At 44.0% G+C, this 26,962-nt stretch overlaps 1 gene segment (V, D, J or C); it reads left to right on the top strand.

The window, feature by feature from the left end:
• The first annotated feature begins 1,086 nt into the window (after positions 1–1,086).
• LOC123584403 lies at positions 1,087–15,047 on the top strand. The segment is given in 3 exon segments: positions 1,087–1,225; positions 1,327–1,637; positions 15,036–15,047. Coding segments are annotated over 3 exon segments (363 nt in total).
• The last annotated feature ends 11,915 nt before the right edge of the window (positions 15,048–26,962 follow it).

Genomic DNA, 26,962 nt, shown 5'->3' with positions numbered 1-26,962 from the left:
TCCCCTCTACCAGAATGGAAGAACCATCCTTAGCACCAGAAATGGGAACTTAGCACCAAGAAGGCTGTGCCAACAAGCCTTGTTAATTCCTCACTAATTGACTCGCCCAAACCCAAATCTCTGTCTTGTTAACTCTTCGCAAATCCATTGTTTTTTATTCAAAAAGGCACAAGTGCCACCTACTTTCTTCATTCTCTCGGTGTCATATTATTAGGAAGCTTGTGCACATGCAAAATGAAATTTATTCTCTTCTGTAGATCTGTCTTATGTCAACTGAATCCTTAGACCAGACAAAGAACACAGAAGCAAAGAAGGAAAAAGCTTTCTGCTCCTACAAGTTGCAGATGCACCCATAAAAATTAGGTAAGAAAATGAAATAAAGACGTAAATCAGTAAGAAGAAAATTATTTGTTTGAGAATCGCACGAACTTACATACAGTGAAACCTTAGAAACTCCACAAAAAAAGTATTAGAACTAATAACCTCAGGAAAAGTTCATGGTACAAATCAACATACAAAAATATGTTGTATTTCCACACATCAAAAACATAGTATATGAAAAAAATAAAAGAACCACACAATTGAAAATGGCACAAAATGGAGCACCTGTGTGGCTCAATCCATCAAGTGCCTCCTGTTGATTTTGGCTCAGGTCATGATATCATGGTTCCTGAGTTTAATTCTAAGGCAGGGTCTGCAATGATTGTGCAGAGCCTGCTTGGGATTCTCTGTCCCCTTCTCTCTCTCTGATCTCTCTCTCCTTCTCTCTGTCACACAAAAATAAACACACATTAAAATCATATGGCACAAAATAAAGTATTTAGGATTAAATTTCACTAAAAAGTAAAATAACATACCACACATGACCTGCTGGGAGAAAGACATGTAAAATGGCAAACACAGATGAAAACATAACTGTGTTCACAGATGAGAATTGTTTATACTGTCTCAGTCCCTTCTGCAAGAAGTGATCTAGAAGTGCCGCTCAAACACTGGTTTTAAATTTGAAACAAATCTAAGTCTGGAGCTTGATATATAGTCAGAGGATATGCAAATAGGGCCCTCCCTGTGCTGATTAAACCAGTCCAGCTCCAACCCTGCAGCTGGGAGAGGAGCCCCAGCCCCGGGAGTCCCAGGTGTTCCCATTCTGCGATCAGCACAGAACATAGACACCTCACCATGGAGTTTGTGCTGGGCTGGGTTTTCCTTGTTGCTCTTTTAAAAGGTAATTCACGGTGATCGAGAGACACTGTGTATGTGAGTGGACATGACTGAGAAAGAGTGGATGTGTGACAGTTGCCTGACCAAGTTGTCTTGTGTCTACAGGTGTCCAGTGTGACGTGCAGCTGGTGGAGTCTGGGGGAGACCTGGTGAAGCCTGGGGGGTCCCTGAGACTCACCTGTGTGGCCTCTGGATTCACCTTCAGTAGCTACAGCATGAACTGGGTTCGCCAGGCTCCAGGGAAGGGGCTGCAGTGGGTCGCATATATTTATGATGATGGAAGTAGCACAAGCTACGCAGACTCCGTGAAGGGCCGATTCACCATCTCCAGAGACAACTCCAAGAACACGCTGTATCTGCAGATGAACAACCTGAAGACCGAGGACACGGCCACATATTACTGTGCAAGAGACACGGTGAGGAGACCTCACTGGGAGCCCAGACACAAACCTCCCTGCAGGAGGGGATCAGCACCACCAGGGGGCGCACACTATGCACAATTCTGCTTTGTGTTACCAGGAGCAGGTGCAGATGGAGGTTGCAGGCAGGTTTCCTGTCAGGGTCTGGGGCTTCCTCTCCACACAGCAGTTTCTCCAGGGAGCCTCTCTGGTCACAGGGTTCTGTGTTTATCTATTAACTCTCTGAATTAGCAACTGTATTGTCATAGGACAAGTACCCTAACATGCACAAAGACACAGTTGTTTGCATTGCTTACTCCTGTCCCTCAGTATGAGTGAATTGCAGATTTCCTGACGCACAACAGCTGAACCTTTTTTTTTATAAAGTATTTTTTTAACGTTTATTTATTTTTGAGACAGAGAGAAACAGAGCATGAACGGGGGAGGGTCAGATAGAGGGAGACACAGAATCTGAAACAGGCTCCAGGCTCTGAGCTGTCAGCACTAAGCTTGATGCGGAGCTCGAACTCACGGACCGCGAGATCATGACCTGAGCCAAAGTCGGCTGCTTAACCGACTGAGCCACCCAGGCGTCCCAAAGAAGTCCCAGATGCACTCACTGTGCAGCCAGGACTACAGGAGCCCCCAGACCCCCATTATCTTCACCCAGCACTTGTACCAACAGTGTGACACTCACCTCCTGGCACTTGCTACTCAGGACTTTAATGAGCTACAGCTTTATCCAATTCCTCTAAAGAAGAGATAATTCATCTCCATGTATTAGGATTCTCCCGAGGAACAGAAACCAAAGCAAGGTTTGGTTTCCATGACTAAATACATTGATAAGCCCCACATTCCACTCTCACATGCTGGAGACCCAGGAAAACCAGTGGCATAATTCTCATCTGATTCTGAACTAGTGTCTAGTCTCAGAACGTGAAGAGCTGATGATGTAACTCACAGAACAAGGGCCAGAGGAGACCAATGTTCCAATTCAAACAGGCACATGGGAAGTAAAACTGAGGGATTTCCTCCTCCTTCTGCATCAGTTTCTATTCAGACCCTTAATGGAATGGGTGATGCCCAAGCAGGCAGAAACCACGGATGGAAATGCCAGTCTCTTCTGGAACACTTCACAGACATCCACAGAAACAGTGGGGCTTCTGGGCACCCATGATGCAGTCAAGATGACACATAAAGGTAATCATGACAAGTCAACCTCCTGTAAATGTGCAGTTCAAAGACTGAAGATTTAGAAGTCCATGCCATCACTGGCATGGAGCCTTGTGGGCATAGCTGTGCTTCTGTGGAGAAGGAGGGCAGAGTCCAACAGGGAGAATTGTGGTCTGAGAATCCCCTGGGCGTCTTGGGGAGAGACAGTTCCCTTCTCAAAGTGCATTTCGTAAAGGGTGTATGGCCTCTCGTGGGGCAGGAGAGCCAACAGGCACCATTGCACTGCACTGGTCATTAGCATAGGAGCCTCTGTTGAGAGCAGCTAACTGAACGCTGCCTTCTTGTTGTTCTTCACCATGAACTCCAAGGCCCTAGTGTTCATGAAACTGCCCTCCTGGGATAACTAACTCCAGGCACAGCACAGTGAGACCCTCTCACAGTGGATCAGTGGGGTCCCGGTCATATTGAGTTCATATAATTTGGAGTTTTCAAACCCAGCTAGAGCTCCTGATATAAACATAAGAGCCCTGTGCCACCAGGTGGGCCAATGGTTTGGACACAGACAGGGTGAAGGCAGGGTTCTGATGGAAGCCTGGGACCCACAGGTACAGATTGTTCTCTCTGTGGTAGGGCTTCCTGAACAGGGGAGGCTGGGAACTCCAACTCAAGGGACTAGACAGGGAGCTGATGCCAATATTACCTCCCACCAATCAGCATGGACAGAATTCAGTGAGCAGCACAGAACGTCCCAGTAGAAGCTGAGCCACTGACACCAAGCTATACCCCCGCTTGCCTTCCTCAGGTGCTTCCTTACTAGAGAAAGAGGGCCTGGAAACCAGATCAGCACCTCGCCCCTCCCTCAAGAGACGACATATACCCACAAAGGCACCAAGTCTACTGACCATATAGTGAGGCATAGCTTCACCTCTAGGGGAAATAGGACTTAGCCTCTTTTAACAGGCAGAAAAAACTCACCTGGTTAATACTCACAACATTGTGGACAATGTCTAAGGACTCATCAATGGAGAAAAGGAGAAACTCTGCAGAGGACTTAGCTGAGGGACAGAGCAGCCAATGCACGACAGCACAGTGCACACAGAATATGCAACAAATGCTTCCTAAAGTGTCAAGCCCTCAACAGCAATTGAACACTTCTCAATAAAGACACTACTCTAGAAGGAGAAAACAAATCAGAATTTTCTAAAACACTTAAGAAAGCAGAGACATAGACATACACCATGATGGAGGAATTCATCCCAAAAGAAAAAACGATAAAAGGTCATTGCCAGGGATATCATTAAAGCACATATAACTAATATGCCTCAAACAGAATTTCTAAACACTCTCACAAGGAAATAGAATTTTTCAAAACTATCATAAGGATACTTTCTGTGCTTGAGGAAAGCATAGGAGACATGAAGGATACCCTTACTGCAGATAGAAATGACCTAAAACCCAGTCATGTTGACATTTTAAATGTTGTAACCGACACTTCTCTAAAGAAGACATCCGGATGGCCAATAGGCACATGAAAAGATGTCCAACGTCGCTCCTTATCAGGGAAATACAAATCAAAACCACACTCAGATATCACCTCATGCCAGTCAGAGTGGCCAAAATGAACAAATCAGGAGACTAGAGATGCTGGAGAGGATGTGGAGAAACGGGAACCCTCTTGCACTGTTGGTGGGAATGCAAATTGGTGCAGCCGCTCTGGAAAGCAGTGTGGAGGTTCCTCAGAAAATTAAAAATAGACCTACCCTATGACCCAGCAATAGCACTGCTAGGAATTTATCCAAGGGATACAGGAGTACTGATGCATCGGGGCACTTGTACCCCAAAGTTTATAGCAGCACTCTCAACAATAGCCAAATGATGGAAAGAGCCGAAATGTCCATCAACGGATGAATGGATAAAGAAATTGTGGTTTATATATACAATGGAATACTACGTGGCAATGAGAAAAAATGAAATATGGCCTTTTGTAGCAACGTGGATGGAACTGGAGAGTGTGATGCTAAGTGAAATAAGCCATACAGAGAAAGACAGATACCATATGGTTTCACTTTTATGTGGATCCTAAGAAACTTAACAGAAACCCATGGGGGAAGGGAAGGGGAAAAAAAAAAGAAGTTAGAGTGGGAGAGAGCCAAAACATAAAAGACTGTTAAAAACTGAGAACAAACTGAGGGTTGATGGGGGGTGGGAGGGAGGGGAGGGTGGGTGATGGATATTGAGGAGGGCACCTTTTGGGATGAGCACTGGGTGTTGTACGGAAACCAATTTGACAATAAATTTCATATATTAAAAAAAATAATAATACACAAAAAAATAAAATATAAAAATAAAATAAATAAAAATAAATAAAAATAAATAAATGTTGTAACCAAGATGTTTCAACTCTCCACAGACTAAACCCTACAAACTCGGACCCCTCTGGATGGGGAGTTGTTGAGGCCATAATCTCACATGTGTTCTGACAGGAGCCGTTCCCTCAACTGTCCCTGGCTCTGGCTCTCTCCTGCAGGTGAGGAGGAGTAGGTTAGGAATACTCCACTGAAACCATCTGTCTCCTGCACCTGACTCTCCCACAACATGAGGCCCAGAACTTCCTCACCCTCATCTGTAAATGAAGTCAGTTGTACCGGAACAGATTGGCACCTTGGTTTAGTGGATTGCTCCAGCTCCCCCCTGCCCTGGGCAAAACTCTGCAGCTGCAGGTGGGGACAAAATAAGGGCTCAGTTTAGGGGTGAGTGGCAGCTGCACTTCCTTGAGGCTTGCTTGTCCTGGTGACACGAGACCCCTGCCGTACAAGTCAGGTCTGGGCCGACCAGGCTCCCAGCATCCCTAGTGGACTGTGCCCAGGGCAGAGTTTCCATCCTGGGAGTGGGGCTGCAAAAAATTAGTGAGTCCCACATCTCAGTGGCACCTGCTGGGGCTTGGCCTCAACAGCAAACAGCTTAGGGTCACTGACATCCTGTCTCTCTGGGAAAGAGTCCTCTGAACAGGAGCTGGTCACCAGGAACCCTGGTATTGGTTGCAACAGTCTGGAGGGGAGGTTGCAGCCAGGCTCAGTGGCACATGCCTATAGTCCCAGCTCCTTGCACTGGAGTTTCCATTTGCTGAGCTGGGGTGGGGAAGGAAAGGCACATACCTTAGCTCAAAATTCTAGCTTTTCCGTCTGTCAGTATATTTTCTGGAATAAATGTTTCTTCATGGGCTGTATGCTAACAAGGCCATTTGCAGACACTGTAAATACATCATTTGAGATTTTATTCATATTCCACATAGTAAACATTCAATGTAGTATTACTTTCAGGTGTAAAATATAGTGATTCAACATTTCCATACAACGCCCAGTGCTCATTATGACTGCGGCCCTGCAACCCCATCACCTACTTCCCCAAACCTCCTCCCACCTTCCCTCTGGTAACCATAAGTTTGTTTTGTATAGGTAAGAATCTGTTTTGTTGGGTTTATATGTTCCATGGCTTAAGCCTAAGACTCTTGATTTGGGTTCATGTCTTGATTTCATGCATCCTGAGATCAAGCCCCATTTTGGTTTCTGCACTGACAACAAAGAGACTGCTTGGGATTCTCCTTCCCGCTTCCTCTGCTCCTCTCCCCATTCTATCTGAACATAAATTTAAAAACATTGAAAAAAGTTTATTTCTTGGTGTAGCTCTTCTCTCTTCTCTGTCCCATTTCCCATTAGAAGTTTCTTAAATTCTACATATGAATGAAATCATATATTTGTCTTTCGCTCACTTGTTTCAGTTAGCATAATACTCTCTAACTCCATCCATATCATTACAAAGAGCAAATGTCATTCCTTTCAGGGCTGAGAAACATTCCAGTGTATGAGTATGAGTGTGTGTGTGTGTGTGTGTGTGTGTGTGTGTGTGTGTAGATATACCGCATATACTTTATCCATTTGAGTCAATGCTTACTTGGACTGTTTCCAGAGCTGGGCTGTTTTTGATAGGGCTGCTATAAACATACAGTTGAAATTCCCTTTAAATTAGTATTTTTGTATCCTTTGGGTAAATACCTAGTAGTTCAATCGATGAATCATAAGGTAGTTATATTTTTAGCATTTTGAGGAACGCCCATGCTGTTTTCCAGACAAGCTGCACCAGTTTCCATTCCCACAAGCAGTGCAAAAGTGTTCCTCTGTCTCTGTATCCTCACAAACACCTGTTGTTCCTTGTGTAGTTGAGTTTAGTCATTGTGACAGGAGTGAGTTGATATTTCATTGTAGTTTTGATTTATATTTCCCTGATGATGAGTGATGTTGAGCATCTTTCCATGTGTTTATTGGTCATCTGTATGTTACATTTTGGAAAGTCTATTCATGCCTTCTGCTCATTTTTTTAATAGGATTACTCAGTTTTGGAGTTGAATTTTATACTACATACAGAAAACCTGAAAAACTCCACCAAAAAAAAAAAACCCACTAGAACTGATACAATAAACCAGTAAAGCTGCAGCATACAAAATCAACATACAGAATTTGTGCATTTCGATACAACAATAATGAAGCAGGAGAAAGAGAAATCAAGGAATTTATCCCATTTACAATTACACCAAAAACCATAAGATACCTAGAAGTAACCCTCAATAAAGAGTTACAAGAGCTTTACTCTGAAAAACCTGGGACATTTATGGTACAAATTGAAGAAGACACAAAGAAATGGAAAAATATTCCATGCACATGGATTAAAAAAAATCATTGTTGAATGACAATACTGTCCAAAGCAATCTAGACATTCAATGCAAATAATTCAATGGAAATATCTCTGTCAAATAATACAAGCATTCCTCACAGAGCTAAAACAAATAATTGTAAAATTATCATGGAACCACAAAAGACTTTGAACACCCAAAGCGATCCTAAAAAAGAAAAAAAATGTAGGCATCAGAATTCTGGATTTCAAGCTATATTACAATGCTGTAGTCGTCAAGACAGTATGCTCCTGGAACAAAAAGAGACACATAGATTAATGGAACAGAGCAGAAAAACCATAAATGGTCAACTAATCTTCGACAAAACAGGAAACAGTATCAAATGGAGAAATGACAGTCCCGTCAACAAATGGTGTTGGGAAAACTGGACAGCAACAGGAAACTCTAATGGAACCAGACCACTTTCTTACAATATACACAAAAACAAATTCAAAATGCATGAAAGACCTAAATGTGAGACAGGAAACCATCCAAATCCTAGAGGAAAACACAGGCACCAAACTCTTTGACCACGGTCAGAACAACTTCTTACTGGACATGTCCCAGATGCAAGGGAAACAAAAGCAAAAATGAACTATGCGACCTCAAGATAAACAGCTCCTGTACAGCAAAGACACAATCAACAAAACTAAAAGGCAACTGACAAAATAGGAGAAGATATTTGCAAATGGCATATCAGATAAAGGCTTAGTATCCAAAATCTATAGAGAACTTATCAAACTCGACACTGAAAAAAACAAATAATCTGGTAAAGAAATGGCCAGAAGCCACGAATAGACATTTTTCAAAGACGACTTCCAGATGGCGAAAAGACACGTGTAATGAGGCTCATTGTCACTCCTCGTCAGGGAACATAAATCAAAACCACAATGAGATAACACCTCACACCTGTCAGGATGGCTAAAATTAACATGGTGGGAATGCAAGCTGGTGCAGCCATTCTGGAAAATAGTGTGGAGATTCCTGAAAAAAATTAAAAATAGAACTATCCTGTGATCGAGCAATTGTTTTACTAGGTATTTACCCAAAGGATACCAAAATGCTGATTCGAAGGGGCACATGGACCCCAATGTTTACAGCAGCCCTATCAACAATAAGCAAATTGTGGGAGAGCCCAAATAGCCATCAGGAGATGAATGCATAAAGAAGAGGTGGTAAATATATACAATGGAATGGTACTCAGCCATCAAAAAGAATGAAATCTTGTCACTTACAACAATGTGGGTGGAACAACAACATATTAACCTAAGTGAAATAAGTCAGGAAGAAAAAGCCAAATAGCATATGATTTCATTCATATGTGGAATATAAGAAACACAACATAGGGGAAGGCAAAATAAAATAAGATAAAAACAGAGAATAGGAAACCAGAAGAGACTCTTAAATACAGAGAACAAACCAAGGGGAAGGGGGTAGGGTGGGCTAAAAGGAAGGTGGGCCTAAAAAAGGGCACTTGTTGAAATGAGAGCTGTGTGTTATATGTACGTGATGAATCACAAAATTCTACCCCTGAAATCAATACTGCACTGTAGGTTAACACACTTGTATTTAAATTTAAAATATTATAAGAAAATTAAATACATACATATATGAACTCTTGGGAGTACCTCAAAATAGCAAGCTTCTGCACAGTGAAGGAAACAATAACCAAAACTAAAAGACAACCTATGGAATGGAAGAAGATATTAATAAATGGCATATCCCCAGGGTTAGGATCCAAAGTATGTACATTTTTTTAAATTATTTTCACTTATCAGTACAGAGTGTGTGTCCATGCATACGTTGTGTGAGAAGCAAAACTCGTGTATTGTGGTAAGATCTCACTGAAACTGAGATCCACCCTCTCCACTAAATTTTAACCGTACAGTACAATATTGTTAACTACACATGTAATGTTGTGGAGAAGACCTCTAGAACTTAGTCGTCTTCCAAAGCAGAAAATCACACCCCTTGATATCTAACCCTCATTGCGCCTCTCTGCCAGCCCCTGGCAACTGCCACTCCACTCTGTTTTATTGTTATCAAAACCCGAATTCAGCTGCCTGTTGCTGGAAAGGTCAACGTTCAAAGTTGTAGTTTTGGTAGGAAAGGAATTTGAGCTTTATGCACAAGGCCAGCCACTGGTGAGAATGCAGACTCCTGTCCAAAAGCCAACTCTGAGGTTTCTCCCTGACGCAGGGGGTTTTAAAGGAGTAGAGCATATTTAATCAAACAAGGGAGTTCCATGGTTGATAACGTCTTTTGATCATGTGCAGACTCCATGGTGCAAGCTGCCAAAGTTACCTCAACTCCCTGGCATCTCCAGCTGAGGAGGGAACCACACATGCATGGCAGGAGACTGCCAGAGGCCAGGGAAGAACCCCAATAAGGGATTAGAGTGGAAAACCCCTGGGGCTCACACATGGTCAGCAGCACTTTCTGTTCTCCCCAGCTGGAATAAAAAAAAAATAAAATACAACCTTGTACTTCACCAATCATGACAGAATACTGGGAATTGTTTCCTCAGTAAACTCAGAGGAAGCTTCAAACCAAAAACCAAAGGATCAAATGGCTTGAAAACTAATGTCTAACCAGAATGAGACATGAAAAACGACAAAGCTATTTTTTTAGTCACCTATAAAGGTAAAATCGACAATGTCCACCTCCGCATCCCAAGGAAGTGGGAAGCATTGGTCTCCATAATGAGGACAAGCAGTCGTCCAGAGAAAGTGACCCAGCAGTGCCACAGGACATGGAATTGGTAGAGAAGTTCAGGGTGTTAAAATTTCATATCCCATATTCACTAGCTGGAGGAAAGATGGAATGTGTTGAATAGAGCCATGTGTCCGGGTCCATGTCCTTACTATGTCCATGTAAGCATGCTTGAACTGGCTCACCTGCTTCTCCCACATCCACCCCAGCTGAACTGTTGTGCAGGGTCACCCAATGCCACACCCTGGGACTGTTACCTAACCCCACAATTGGCTTCCAGGTGCAGGGTGCTGGCCACTTGGCTCAGCCCTCTGTTCTGTCAGATGGCCTAGACCTCACTTTGCTGAGGATCCTCCATTTATCCACTCTCACTGGCAGACGGCTGGCAGAGGGCCAGATCACGCTGAGGGCGTCCCTCTTTAAGTTTGCACTCTGGGCAGTGCTATCTCCTGTCCAGGGTTCTCAAGGTCGTCCCTCATGGCGCTACATCTCCTTGAGGTGTTAATTACCAAGAAGGAGCTGCACAACGGCAAGGGCATTCAGATGCCTGGCTGGCTGTCCTGTAGCCTGTGTTTTGGGGACAAGAGACACGTTACCCACATGCAGCACAAGAAACCCTTTTGGTCCATACATCTGATGGTCCATACATCATCATTTTGGTCCATAAATACATCATTTTGGTCCATACATCATCGGCTGATGATGACTCAGGATGATCAGGGAGCCATGCAGATGGACTACCCCTCCATGCCTCCAGACTGTTACTACCTCGGCTATCTGGAGGAGATTCCTCTTTCCATGGTTACCATGGACATGTGCTATCAGGGCCTTGAAGGTATCATGAAGTTGGATGGCATTGCCTATGAAATCAGACACCTCAGTGATTCGCAACATTTGAACACATTGTTTCTCAGAGAGTGGCAGACACCAATGCAATGGGACCTACTTATAACCTGGGATATAAGGAGCATAGGGAACACCCCGTTCCTCAAGCAAATGCCAGTGTAGTGCTCAGGATCTCTAGTAAATTGTAGTCATCCCATCACGGAATTTTGCTCTCAGACCCTAAACAATATATAGTGTGTTCAACCACGTGTCAAAATGTGCCCAATTCCTAATAAGGCTAGTTAGCTTAATTGACTCATTGTTTCATGGGATTCATGTAAGTTACTATATTGGTTTCATGATAATTTATAATGAGAGAGATCCAGCTAACATCGGCAAATATGTGTTGCATCGGAGTCCTTTTTTTTCGATACTATGAGTCCAAGGGTTTTCGAATTCTTAAACCACATTCATCCTTACTTGTGATTCGCAGTGGATCCCATGAAGTTAATTTCAGTCCAGTTGTATGTAGTATATGTCATCCACAAAGCCCCATCATGATGGGTTATTTAGGCAGACATTATTTACTCTTGTCTGTCATAGCAACACATCAGATTGCAAAAAATATTGGTTTGTGGGTTGACACTGATGAATATGCTTGCCAGAAAAGGTCCAACTGCATTAGGACCCAATTCTCTCGTATACCTGAAGCTTTCAGGAAGTGTTCCTTCATTCATACGCACTACATAATCAGTGGCGGATTAGTCAAGTGCCTCTTCAACATCTAAGTGGTGCATTGAAATAACAGCCTGACCCACAATCATTTCGGAAACTACTTAGCTGACCCAGGCAAGCATTGTGACTGCAGCTCCTTCGAGCAGTGCTATAGCAATCTATGCTGTACGAGTGATTGTATTTTAACCCCTGGGGACAAATGTAATACAGGCAGATGCTATACAAACTGCACCAATTTCGATGCTGGGACACTTGGAAGGCCAATCCAAAATATATGTGATCTTCCAGAGTCCGGCCGTGGGGTGACCTTGTCGGGCCCTGATGACTTCCGTATGCAAGATGGAACGCCGTGCACTGAAGAGGGCTGCTGCTATCATGGGAAATTCACTGACCGCACTATGCACTGTCAAGAAATCTTTGCAGAACTTCTGGAAAGGTGAAGATGTCTGCTATGCCATAAATCAAAAAAGCAGCCGACATGGACACTGCAGAAGACCCCGGGGAATTCAACGCTGAACCTGTTCCCATACAGGCGTGCCGTGTGGAAGGCTGCAGTGTAGGAATGTCACACATCTCCCTCAGCTGCAAGAGCATGTTGGATTCCATCCATCTGAGATCTCAGGGTTCTGGTGCTTGCGGCTGGATTCATGTCATAGCGCAACCGATATTGGTCATGTGAAAACTGGTATGTCATGTGCTCCTGGAAACATCTGTCAGGATACCTACTGCAGTCGCAGTGTGGCTCAGCTGAACTATGACTGTATCCCGGTGAAACGCAGTCACAGAGGGTCGTGCGACAATAACAGGAACTGCCATTGCCACATAAGCTGGGATCCTCCATGGTGCACTGGATGAGGCACTGGTGGGAGCACAGACAGTGAACCCCTCCAAGAAGAATGGGGCCAGTCAGGCAAACTCATGAATCCCTGGTATATCTCAGAGCGGTTTTTGGTCCCATTTAAGCCATAATAGCTGCATTCCTTGTGGTGTCGCCACAAATGTCAAATTATCAACCCCGAGAAACTTAAGGGACTGATTGTTGCTGACGACAATCTAATTAGCCTCCTGACTGCTGAACAACTACAGACAATCCAACTGGCACATGTGTGAAAATACAGTAATGAGGCTGCAGAGCTGACATCCACGTTTCGGGGGTCTGCAGGAGACACAGGAGTCCACAGGCACATCAGTCTCTGACACACATCTCTCATGGCTCACTGACCAGAACGCTGAAATAAAACTTAAAAACTGTATGCTTGTGGCCTCTACGTATATATCTAAGCTTCCAAGAGCCCAAACTGAGCCCGAGATTATGTGCAGAGGACCTGAGTCAGCATCTGGGCCTTGAACTGAGGTATATGCTTCCAGAATTAAGAGACGTTCACACAAGCTCTTTCAGGGACAAATTCATGAGTTGTCTCCAAAACTGTGAGGTTGCACACTGAACATTTTCTCATTCTCCAGGTAATCTGTCTTCCCCCAGTCCCAATGTGGGTTCAGGATAATGGAGGGCTACCACCCACCCACACTGCCTGTTCCACACTGGGGTGTCTGTGGGCTGTGAGGGAAGGGGACTGGCATTAGGTTCCACCTAGCACAAGCTGTGCCTCTCTGGAGACAAAATTTCCAAATGTGGGAGACTGAGACCATAAGGTTTAAAGGAGCACCAAATGAAATGAATCAGAAAGGCAGGCACAAGTGCCTATGGATGAGTCTGGCATCCAGTTGGAGCCCGATGAATGTGAATCCCTGCTCTCTTTCTCTTGCCTACTTTTCAGTGAGTTTAACCTTAGATAAGGATCTGCCTCGGATTCCCACTTGGGTTTTCTGAGAGCCTTCTCGAATAACCACACAGAGGTGAGCCTGTGAAAAGTTAGGGACTTCAGCCCCATCCATTCTCAAGTAACCAGGTACTTGCTACCCTGTTTTCTATGTCCTGATCACTGGGACTGTGGGAAGGAGGCCTGCCCTTCCCAAGGTCCTTGTGTACTTTGCTTCTGGGCCCTGTGAGTCATAAATCCTGTGCCTCCATTTCCTTTGTTGGGGGTGCACTGAAACCCCACCTTGAGTACGGAGGGCCCCATGCATCTCATGTATCCAAAGCCAGAGCTCAGATGCCTAGGGAGCCGCCTGTCCACCCCCTGAGCAATGGCTTTTGCCTATTCCTTCAGCAGGATACAGTCTACATGTTCTTAATTTTGTACAACAGCTGGGGTCCCCAATTCATTTGTCCCCAGGGATGGGATTGGGGGTCTAGGTGGTACCCTCCAACAATGTGTTAGCACTGAGAATGGCTCACTCGTTCCTCACTCCCACTTCTCAGCTGCTCTGGGAAGGAGCTGGAGCTTGCTGGTGGTCTGTAGCTTTGCTTTGGGCTGATGCCAGGTGTTGCCAGAAACCCCCACCCTACGTTACCAGTGCCAGAAAAGGTCAGACTCCCTGCAGAGACCAACAATCAGGCACCATCCTGGGGTTCCAGAGGTGTGTATTCCCTACTCAACTCCAAGTGAGATATTGCTGGACACCGAAGACCATATCCCTAGATTAGTGTCGATGAAGACGCCAGCTGCTGGGTCCACTGTGTTGCAGCCAGTACCCTGGTGTTGTGTTTGCTTAGCCATGCCTACCTAGTGACAGAGGCAACTCAACCAGGAGCATCATGTCTCCCTGGGCTGAGGACACGACCAAGGCAACCTCCCCCTACTGGCTGCATTCCTCACTGCTGCTGACAATGGCTCCCTATTTAACAGGTGTTGTCGGGGACACCTCAGTGTGGGAGGCCTCAGCACACGTGTCTGGGAGGAGCTAACTTCTATCCCAGGTCCTCCCTGTCAAGACCACTACACCACTACACTATCCACGGACCAGTGTGAAAGAGAGAAATGGTGACAGGCACTACACCATCATGAAAATGCAAGGTTTCCTGGAATCATTTGCCCAAAGGGAGGGAGACAAGGACATTGATTGGCTCTAGTGGGTCTTCACAATTGGCTCCAAGCTGTTGCTTTAAGCACTTTACATACTACAGCTGTCTGGATTGGCCCAAGTCCCCCAGATTCATAAATCACTGAAAAGCTCAAGGTATCAACGGCCTGTTTACTTAGAGACAACCTACGGAGCTTCCAGTCTTTTCACTGTATCAAAAGGCTATCACAATCACACCGAGGCACTGAGCAGGAGACACAGACCAAATAAAAAGGGGAAGGCTCTGAGGAAGAGGTTCCCCAGGGCCCCAGATCCCACAGAGATAGGAAGAAAGAAGCTCTGATTCTCCGGACTTGGATTTTTATGGCATGATACCACAGGCCTACTGGGAGAGGTCAAGCCCAGGTGATGCAATCCAACTCTAAGATAGAATGGGGACAATTCAATGGGTGTGGGTTTTAAATTTTATTTTTTGCCTTATGTCATGTGCCCATGAGCCCTTTTCCATTTTCACCTGGAGGAGAGGCACTTGACAACAGAATCTAAGGAGTTCTTCTTGAAGGACACTCTGATTTTAAGCCTTGTGCCAATACAATTCATGGATATACCAGCTTTAGTGTAGCAGGAATTAGCATGCATGCCATAATCACATGTGAAAAGGAGAATTTTCAAGAAGCCCAAGACTTCTTTGCTGCAAATGCTGATGGGATCATCACCTCCATAGATAGGAACCCACAAGAGGGTCCCAGCAGTGCCCCATTCAAGGGGTGGAACTTCAACCCAGATCTCTTGCCCTAGAGATGAGGCCCACACGTCTCTTTATGCACAGCTCTGTGAAGAGGGGTCCCTAGTGACTTAATCTCAGGACAGCCTGAACACAAGTCAGAAACTTTGATCAGACTCTTTGGGATCTTCAAGAGAATGCTGTTCCTACCCTTCGGGTGGGTGCCATCACTTCTCTGGACATGACAGCCCTGGGAGGGGGGAGCTGAGATCCCAGTGGGTGGGGAGATGCCAAGGCCCCTGCCTAGGGACCCCGAGGTTTGTGGAGTATGTCCTTCCTCCTGGGAACACTGCCTGTATATTCTGTAATTACCCTGTAGGACACAGACACAGACAACACTTTATTTCTCTCATTGACCCTGAAGCCAGGTACAGTGCTTCCCAGGAACCCCTCCAAATATAAGTGTGGTGCCCTTTAGTTTACCAGGTATAAAGGGAGGGATAGTAGAAGGGTCTCAACATCCCTTTGATGTCACTATTGGAAGAATCTTTACTGATTCTTTACTGCCACAGTCGTGGCATTGGCATGTCCAGTCAGACAGCATCAGTCCATCCACCAAACATGCGGTCATTAACCAAACAGGAAGCCAATTGGTCAAATCCATCTAGAGAGCCCCAGTGGGCAGGGAGGGGCTAGAGGGACTCCCTGGGGCCTGCCGATATTACACAAAACTTGGAGAGATTTACAAGTAGTGCCCTGGGAAATAATTTAGTCAGAGGTTTAGTGGGTGCCTGGGAAGAACCCACTGTCTCTCAGTTTCTTAATTATCCCATCTCATGGGGTTGGTGCAAGACCAAAGGAGAGAAGAAAGGGGCCTCAGCAGGCCCACTCAAACCCAATGTACACCCCATCTAATCATTATCTGTCCACCTGTCTTTTCCCATTGTGAGTAACTTACATGATAAACAATAGTCAAAGTCAGGGAAAAAGGCAAGCTTCTAAAGTGAAGGAAAGGACAGGGACCTCTGATCTTGGCTGTGTATTTGACAGCCTTGTGAGCTCTGTCAGTCGCTGGAGAGACAGTGGCAGTCTCCTCACGGTTTGGGCTGGAGAGTGACTGTTAGCAATTTTCGCAGAAAGATCAGTTGCGTATAATAGGGCAGCAATTATAGGCGGGCTGGAAAAAAAGTCCTCTGTCCTCTGGTACTCATGGCGGTTAGGGACAAAAGATGGGGGGAGGTGTAATAGATGACAAAAGACTTTATGGTTCCTACATTGTACAAATCAGTAGCTTTGCCTTCTGAATCAAATTTTGTTCTTTCTTTACTCACAAGATTGGGGTGTTACATGGTGAGGAAGTAAACCAAGAACACCCTGCGGTAACAGAGTCTATCACAGGGTCAGGTCGTCCCTCTGCAGCAAGACAGGGCATCTGGCTACTGATGGGTGGGGGCAGTTCCTTTCTCAGGCCCCCTGAGCATAGGCTCTGCACTGGGGGCAATCCATCCTCTTGTGCATGTGAGGCCCAGACACTAGTGGGCACATCTTTAAGACTCATCCTCTGAGGAGCACTTTGAATGGAGGTGGGTCTCCATTAGGGAAAGGGGGAAGCTTGAGGTGTGGTCTGATGGCAGGGAAATGAGAACACCTTATCGTCCCTCCTGCATTTTGGATATTAACCCCTTTTCCATATTTTTTATTGTTATGTCTACCCTCCCATAGACTGCCTTCTAGCTCTGCAGATATTTGCTTGCCCCTTTTCTAGTATGGTGTAGTCCCCCTTGCCTGCTTTGTTCTCTGTGACTTTGCTTTTATATCAAATCAATCATTCTCAAGTGAATGTCATCACGTTTATCTTTCATGTTTTCTTTGAAGGCATTTAGGTTCAAGTGTTCTTCTTAATCCTTCATCCATTTTGAGATTTTTTTCTGTCGACGTATATGTATGAAGCAAGATTATGGCCAAATGTTATTAGTTTGCATCTATATATCAGTACTATTTTTTAATTTTTACTTTGTTTTTGAGGGAGAGAGACAGATCATGAGTAGGGAGGCACAGAGATAGAGGCAGAAACAGAATCCAGGCCCTGAGCTGTCAGCAGGAGCCTGATGTGAGGCTCGAACCCACAAACCGTGAGATCATGACCTGAGTGGAAGTGGGATGCTTAACTTAACGGGCCACACAGGTGCCCCTAGTCAACACCATGTTTAAGAGACACTATCCTCCCCCCACTGTGCATTGTTGGAAATCTCGTGGAGGATTTGCTGACTGCATCTGCAAACGTCTACTTCTGGGCTCCGTAATGAGCTCCACTGGCCTAAATATCTCATTTGATGCCAGCAGCACACTGTTGTGGTTAACGTACCTCTGCAATATCTTTAGAAAGAGAGAAGTGTGATGTCTCCAGGTTCTCTCGACGTCATGATTGTTTTGTTGCTTCCATGTGTTGTGTGCTTTCATATGAATTGTATATTTTTCAGGTTCCTTAAAAAACTCATTGGCATTGGGGCGCCTGGGTGGCGCAGTCGGTTAAGCGTCCGACTTCAGCCAGGTCACGATCTCGCGGTCCGTGAGTTCGAGCCCCGCGTCGGGCTCTGGGCTGATGGCTCAGAGCCTGGAGCCTGTTTCCGATTCTGTGTCTCCCTCTCTCTCTGCCCCTCCCCCGTTCATGCTCTGTCTCTCTCTGTCCCAAAAATAAATAAATGTTGAAAAAAAAAATTTAAAAAAAAAAAAAAACTCATTGGCATTTTTATTGACATAACAAGATAAACATGAATATAACATAAAAAGATAAAGCAGACAGAAAATAGAAACTACCACAAATACAGAAAACAAATCAATTACATAAAAATTTGTGTTTGGAAAAGTAAGTAAAATTTGAAACAAATAGGTAGCCTGGGGAAATACGGAAGACTCAAACAAATGCCATCAGAATTGAAAGAGGAGACATAACTGAACTAAAGACATGAAAAGGATCATTAAAGAAAAACTTAGGTATTTATAGGCCAACAATTAGATCACCAAGAACAAATTATACATTTTATGCCATAATGTAGTCCACCAAGACTGTTTCATGGAAAAATACAAAATGAACAAAAGAAAAATTAATAAGATTTCTCTATCTAAAACCTCACCCTCCAAGAAATCTGCATAGGAGTCCATGGCTTTATTAAAACTTCTACTAAGTATTTAAAGAGGAATTAATGCCTATATTTCTCAAACTATTACAAAACACTGATAAAAAAAAACAGCACTCCCAAATGTATTTTGTGAGGACAGCATTGCTCTCACACCAAACCAAAGAAGGACACTACAAGAAGGGAAACTACAGGTCACTATCTCAAATGAACATATATGCAAAATTCCTTCACAAAATCTGAGCATACTGAATTCAACAGAACATTGAGAGGATCATACAACGTAATCCAGGGTGATTCACTCCAGGGATGATGCAAGGATCCTTCAACATACACAGATGCATAAATGTGATGTCCTCCATTAACAGAGGGAATGATTGAATCAAAGCCATCATTGATTGATTCAAAAAAACATTAGACAAAATTCAACACATGTTCATCATTTAAAAAGAACCCAATTAAAAAGGAACTGAAGGAAATTACCTCCACATGATCATGGCCACTATGAAAAGCCCACACCTGACAGCATATTGAACGGTAAAATGCTGAAGGCTTTCCTGTCAAATCAGGAGCCAGGCAATGATGGTCACCCCTAACATAAGCATTCCCCATGGTAATGTGAAGAATACATATTCCACCTCAAACTATGTCATCTTGTCACACTGCTTATTTGGATGAAAGTCACTTGAGAAAGAGTCCAAGTACACTCAGACTCACCATCGTCCCTTGACAAAAGGATATAAATCTCCCTCCCGTGAACCAAGAGGGAAGAACCATCGTTAGCACCAGAATAAGGAACACAGGGACAAGAAGGCTGTGCAAACAAACCTACTTACTTGGTGACTAACATAATACCCCAAACTTAATTCTTGCCAAATCCAATGTTTTGTTGCCTGAAAATCACAAGTGCCACCTGCTTTGTCCTTTCTCTGGGTGTCATATCATTAGGAAGGCCATGCACTTACAAAATGAAATTTATTCTCTCCTATAGATATGTCGTATGTCAATTGAATCCTTACACTGGCTAAATCCAGAAGAAAAGAAGGGAAAAGCTTTCTTCTCCTACAACTGGAAGGCGTAACCAGAAAAAAATAGGGAATAAAAAAAATAAAAGACATTTAAATCAGTAAGGAGGAAGGAAAATTAGTTGTTTGCAGGTGACATTGATCTCAAACATAACAAAACCCTAGAGATCCCACAAAAAATATTAGAACCAGTTTTTTTTAATGAGGAAAAGAGCAGGATGCAAAATGAACAAAGAAAATAAATAAAAATAAACCACCTGTGATTCTACACACCAGCATGAAAATACATGCAAAATAAATAACAAAATTATACAAGTGAAAATGGCACAGAATAAAGTATTTTGGGTTAAACTTCAAAAAGTATGCAAAATACTTGTAGAGTGAAAATGATCGATGTGGATGAAGACCTGTAAAAATGCACACAGGACTGCAAATATACCTGTACTCACTGAATACAATTATTCAAAATCACAGCACCATCTACACAAACTAAACTACAAGTGCGTCCCTAACTCTGTCGTTCATTTTTAAAGAATCAAATCTAAGAATGGAGCTTGATATGTATGTCAGAGCACATGCAAATGGGGTCCTCTCTGTGCTGATAAAACCAGCCCATCCCAGACTCTGTAGCTGGGAGAGCAGCCCCAGCCCCGGAGTCCCAGTTGTTCCCATTCTCTGATCAGGACAGAACAGACACCTCACCATGGAGTTTGTGCTTGGCTGGGTGTTCCTGGTTGCTCTTTTAAAAGGTAATTCCTGGTGAATGAGAGACACTGAGTATGTGAATGGATATGAGTGAGAAACAGTGGATGTGTGACAGTTTCCTGACCAAGATGTCTTATGTCTGGAGGTGTCCAGTGTGACGTGCAGCTGGTGGAGTCTGGGGGAGACCTGTTGCAGCCTGGGGGGTCCCTGAGACTCACCTGTGTGGCCTCTGGATTCACCTTCAGTAGCTATGCAATGAGCTGGGTTCGCCAGGCTCCAGGAAAGGGGCTGCGCTGGCTCGCATATATTCATACTGATGGAAGTAGCACAAACTATGCAGACTCTGTGAAGGGCTGATTCCCCATCTCCAGAGACAACTACAAGAACACACTGTATCTGCAGATGAACAACCTGCAGGCCGAGGACAAGGCCACATATTACTGTGCAAGAGACAGGGTGAGGGGACCTCGCTGGGAGCCCAGACACAAACCTCCCTGCAGGAGGGGATCAGCACCACCAGGGGGCGCACACTGTGCACAATTCTTTGTGTTGCCAGGAGCAGGTGTAGATGGAGGTTACAGGCAAGTTTCCTCTCAGGGTGTGGGGCTTCCTCTCCACACAGCAGTTTCTCCAGGGAGCCTCTCTGGACACAGGATTCTGTGTTTACCTATTAACTGTGTGAATTAGATCATTGTTTTCCTAGGAAAACTACCCTAACATGCACAAAGACACAGTTGTTTGCATTGCTTCCTCCTGTCCCTCAACATGAGTGAATTACAGATTTCCTGAGGCACAATAGCTGAACATTTACATGATTCCCAGATGCACTCCCTGTGCAGCCAGGACCACAACCTCCCACAGCTCCCCATTATCTTCACCCAGCCCTTGTCCCAATCAAACAACGTGACACTTCCTTCATGGCACTTTGCTACTCAGGACTTTAAATGAGCTACAGCTTTATTCAATTCCTCTAAACAAGAGATAAATCATCTGCATGTATTAGTCACGATTCCCTCGAGCAACAGAACCCAAAGCACATTGGTTCCCATGACAAAATATGTTGAGAAGTCCCATGATCTACTGTCACAAGTTGGAGAGCCAGGAAAACCAGTGGTATAATTCTCGCCTGATTCTGAACTAGTGTCTAGTCTCAGAACCTGCAGAGCCTATGATGTAACTCTAAGAACAAGGGCAGGAGGAGACCAATGTTCCAGTTCAAACAAGCACATGGGAAGTAAAAATGAGGGAATTCTTCCTCCCTATGCATCGGGTTCTACTCAGAACTATGATGGAATGGGTGATGCCCAGGCAGAAAGAAACCATGGATGGAAATGCCAATCTCTTCTGGAAACTCATCACAGACATACACAGAAACAGTCGTGAATCTGGACACCCATGACGCAGTCAAGATGACACATAAAGGTAATCATGACACGTCAACCTGCTGTAAATGTCGAGTTCAAAAACTGAAGATTTAGAAGTACATGCCATCACTGGGGTGGAGTCTGGTGGCATAGCAGAGCTCCTGTGGAGAAGGAGCCCCGAGGCCCATAGGGAATGCTGTGGTTTGAGGATCCCCTGGGTCATATCAGGTGAGATACTTACCTTCTTGGAGTGCATTTGGGAGACAGGGCATTGCCTCTCATGGGGCAGGAGAGCTGACAGGCACCATTGCACTGCCCTGGTCATTAGCATAGGAGCCTCTGCTGAGAGCTGCTAATTGAATGCTCCCTTCTTGTTCTTCCTCACCATGAACTCCAAGCTCCTAGTGTTCATGCAACTGCCCTTCTGGGATAACCAGCTCCAACCACATCACAGCAAGACACTGTCCCAGAGGATCAGTGGGGTCCCTGTCGCACTGAGTTCAACTATTTGGTGTATTCAAACCCAGCTAGAGCTCCTGAGATAAAACATAAGAGTCCTGAGCTGCCAGGTGTGCCAATGGATTGGACAAAGGCAGGGTGAAGGCTGGGTTCTGAAGGAATCCTGGGACCCATGAGTACAGATTGTTCTATGTGAGGGCTTCCTGAACAGGGGTGGCTGGAAACTCCAACTGCAGGGACTAGAGAAGGAGCTGATGCCAATATTCCTCCCACCAATTATCATGGACAGAATTCAGTGAGCATCACAACAACCCCCAGTAGACACTGAGCCACTGACACCAAGACATACCCACCTTTCCTTCCTCAGGTGCTTCCTTACTAGGGAAAGAGTGCCTAGAACCCAGACCACCATTTCACCCCTCCCTCCAAAGACCACCATATACCCCCACAGGAACCAAGTCTACTGACCATATAGTGAGGCATAGCTTCACCTCCAGGGGAAATAGGAATGAGCCTCTTTTAATAAGGAGACCAAACTCACCTAGTTAAAACTCACAACACTATGGACAAAGTTGAAAAACACTCCCCTGGAGGCCAGGAGAACTCTGCAGAGGACTGACCTGAGGGACAGAGCAGCCAATACATGACAGCACAGTGCACACAGCACATGCAAGAAATGCTTCCAGAATGTCACGTTGTCAACAGTATGTAAACATTTCTCAAAAAAAGACACTACTCTAGAAGCAGAAAACATAACAGGATTTTCCTAAAACACTTAAGAAAGCGGAGACATGGACATACAGAGTGATGGAGGAATTCATTCCAAAAGAAAAAACGATAAAAGGACATTGCCAGGGATATAATTAAAACACATATAAATAATAAGCCTCAAACAGAATTTAATACCTATCATAAGGAAACAGAACTTTTAAAAACTATCCTAAGAATACTAGCTGTGCTTGAGAAAGTCTAGAAGGCATGAGGATACCCTGACTACAGATGGAAAAGACCTAAAACCAGGTCAGGCTGAAACTTTTAAAATGCTGTAACCGAGATGTGAACCTGATTGGATATAATGAACTCAAGGCAGAAAGAAGCAGATGAATGAGTAAGTGACATGGAAGATAAAATTTTGTGAGAAATGAAGCAGAAAAGAAGAGGAAAATTAAAATATTGCATCACAAACGTATACTTAGGGAATCAGCAACTCCATAAAGTGTAATAAAATTCTTTTCAAAGGAGTCCCAGAAGAAGAAGAGAGGGAGAAAAAAGGGGAGAAGTTTTGTCTGAATGCATTACAGTGGAAAATTTCCACTAAATGGTGAAGGAAACAGACGTCCACATCTATGAGTCACAGAGAACTCCCACTAAAATTAAAAAAAAAAGCAGGCCGACTCTGAGACATAACATAGTAAAATTCACGAAATACACAGATTAAAAAAACCCTATAAGCATGAAGACAGAAGAGTTTGCTAACGAATACGGGAAGATAAAAAAAGATTATGGCAGAAGTGTCCACAGAAACCTGCAGGAAAGAAGGGAGTGGCATGATATCCTCAAATGTTCAATTGAAAATAAGGCAGCCAATGGGGGAGGAGACAAGATGGCAGAACAACATGGGAGATTTTTGTGTGCTCGCGTCCATGAAATACAGCCAGACCAACACTAAACCATCCTACACACCTAGAAAACTGATTGAGGATTAACACGACAATCTTCACAACCTGAACCACAGAATTCAACAAGTACGTGGTGTGGAAAGGGGACCTTGGGGAGCAAGAAGCTGCAGGATGGGAGGTGCTTTTGCAGGCGGAGAGAGGACAGAGACTGGGGAGTGGGGGAGAAAACAGGAAAAGCACCCCTCCCCAAAAGCAGCTGGAGAGAAAGTGGAAAATTGGAAACAGCCACAGGGACTAAACTAAAAAGGGACAAAGGAGAAAGGAGAGTATGTAAATTCCACTAAGACTATAAACAAGGGGAGAGCAAAGGCTGCAACTCTACAGCTCGATACATGGAGGTGCTCTGGTGGGAAGGGAGAATCCCAGGAACAGAGTGGGGTCCAGGATGTTCTCAGGCCACACGGGGAGAGGCAGCTGCACTGCTGGAAGGACATTTGGAGGAGACTGCCAAAGCCATCTGGTCCCAGCAGACCCCAGAAAACAGCCACATTTGCTGGTGCTGGAACAAGGTCATTTAGGATGAAGCCTGGTGCCAGACGTGTGTTGTGATTTTCCATAATCCATGAAACGCTGCTGCTACACTCTCTTGCGAACTTTTTCTGGGGCGGGCTGGCACCTGGCCACAGTCTCGGGGCAACGACAACAACAGTGTCCAGCAAGCGTTCCTAGGTGCAGGAGATATTCGGCCATTGCTCATTCGGCCATTGCTTGGTGAGACCCGCTCATTCGGCCATTGCTTGGTGAGACCCTCCCACAGAGGGGCAGAACAGGTCAAAGCCACGGTCCTTTGGACGTAAGGGACCGGGGAAAACAGCCGCGTCTATGACAAAACTTGGGAGAGAGGTGTGGCCTGGGGCCTGGTCACAGAGAGTGAAAGAGCGGGGAGTGGACAAGGGCTGAAGACAGAGGATGGGTGCGCGATTGCTGATCCAGGAGAACAGACTGGGTAGCTGGGTGGCACCATTTTCACCTCTCCCGCGCATGAGCATTCGCACCTACAAGCACCGCAACAATCCACCCCAGGAGCCTAAAAGCGCCATCTCCTGGACAGCAGAGCCATTACACTGAGCCCCGCCCAACTGGGCCAACTGGGCTCTTCAGGAACACAAGTCTCACTGCCGCTTACTTTATGGACTAGAAAGACCTACATAGACTGACATCTAGGGGATAACGAAGTAATTTCAGTCCTACTTCAATCTGTTAGCAGGTTCATCTAGTCAATTTTCTTTCTTTTTTTTCTTTTTCTCTTTTACACTTATTTTCTGATTCTTGAATGGAGAAAGAGAAAAAATTATTTTTATTATAAATTATTATTAAAAATATTTTTCTTTAATTTTTACTACTATATTTTTTACATTTGTGTAATTTTTTTTCAAATTCTATTTTACTTCCATCATTGTATTTTACTCTACTCTAGTGTATTCCCATTTTGAAATTTCCAAACAGTTTCCTTTTTATTTTTTCTTTCTTTTTCTTTTGTTACCTTCTTTCTTCGTTTCTGTAGTTTTTCTGGAATGCAGAATGAGAAAAACTTCATTTCACTTTCAATTTCTATTAAAAATATTTTTCTTTAATTTTTTTACTATATTGATTGCTTTTATGTAAATTTTTTCAAATTCTCTTTTACTTCCATCATTTTATTTTAGTCTACTACGGTGTATTCACTTTTTGAATTTTCAAATGATTTCCTTTGTATCCTTTTTGTATCTTTTTCTCTTTTTTGTTTCCTCTCTTTTTTCTAGAATACAGAAATAGAAAAAAATCACATTTATTTTTAATTTTTATTAAAAATATTTTTCTTTATCTTTTCTACTATATTCTTTACTTTTCTGTATATTTTTTCAAACTCTATTTTACTCCCATCCTCTCATTTTGGTCTACTTCAGTGTATTCATTTTTTCAAATTCTCAAATTATTTCCTTTTATTTCTCCCCCTCCCATTTTTTCCTTTAATCTGTCAAACCACTTTCATCACCCAGAACAAAACACACTTAGGATCTAGCATATTCCATTCAATTTGTGTGTGTGTGTTTAATTTTTAATTTTAATAGTTTTGTAATTTTATCTTTTTATTTCAATTTTGCGACCTCAATTCCTTTTCTCCCTTCAAAATGACAAAACGAAGGAATTCACCCCAAAAGAAAAATCACGAAGAAACGACAGCCAGGGATTTAACCAACACAGATAAAAGCAAGATGTCTGAACCAGAATTTAAAATCACAATCATAAGAATACTAGCTGCAGCCAAAAATAGATTAGAATCCCTTTCTGCAGAGATAAAAGAAGTAAAAAATAGCCAGGATGAAATTTAAAATGCTATAACTGGGGTGCAATCATGGATAGATGCAGAGGTGGCATGGATGGATGAGGCAGAACAGAGAATCAGCGTTATAGAGGACAACCTTATAGAGAATAATGAAGCAGAAAAAAAGAGGGAGATTAAGGCAAAAGAGCAAGATTTAAGAATTACAGAAATCAGTGACTCATTAAAAACGAACAACATGAGAATCATAGGGGTCCCGGAAGTGGAAGAGAGAAATAGGGGTGGAAGGGTTATGTGAGCAAATCATAGCGGAAAACTTTCCTAACCTGGGCAAAGACACAGACATCAAAATGCAGGAAGCACGGAGGACTCCCATTAGATTCAACCAAAACCGACCATCAACAAGGCACATCATAGTCAAATTGACAAAGTACTCAGGCAAGGAGAGAATCATAAAACCAACAGGGAGACAAAGTCCATAACTTACAAGGGAAGACAGATCAGTTTTACAGCAGAACGATCCACAGAAACTTGGCAGGCCAGAAAGGAGTGGCGGGATGTATTCAGTGTGTTAAATCAGAAAAATATGCAGCCAAGAATTCTGTATCCAGCAAGGCTGTCATTTAAAATAGAAGGCGAGAGGGGCGCCTGGGTGGCGCAGTCGGTTAAGCATCCGACTTCAGCCAGGTCACGATCTCGCGGTCCGTGAGTTCGAGCCCCGTGTCGGGCTCTGGGCTGATGGCTCAGAGCCAGGAGCCTGTTTCCAATTCTGTGTCTCCCTCTCTCTCTGCCCCTCCGCCGTTCATGCTCTCTCTCTGTCCCAAAAATAAATAAACATTGAAAAAAAAATTTTTTTAAATAAAATAGAAGGCGAGATAAAATTATTCCCAT

The sequence above is a fragment of the Leopardus geoffroyi genome, chromosome B3 (genome assembly GCF_018350155.1).
Source record: "Leopardus geoffroyi isolate Oge1 chromosome B3, O.geoffroyi_Oge1_pat1.0, whole genome shotgun sequence".
Lineage (NCBI taxonomy): Eukaryota > Metazoa > Chordata > Mammalia > Carnivora > Felidae > Leopardus > Leopardus geoffroyi.
The sequence above is the reverse complement of the archived record's forward strand: the minus strand, read 5'-3'. Positions and strand labels throughout refer to the sequence as shown.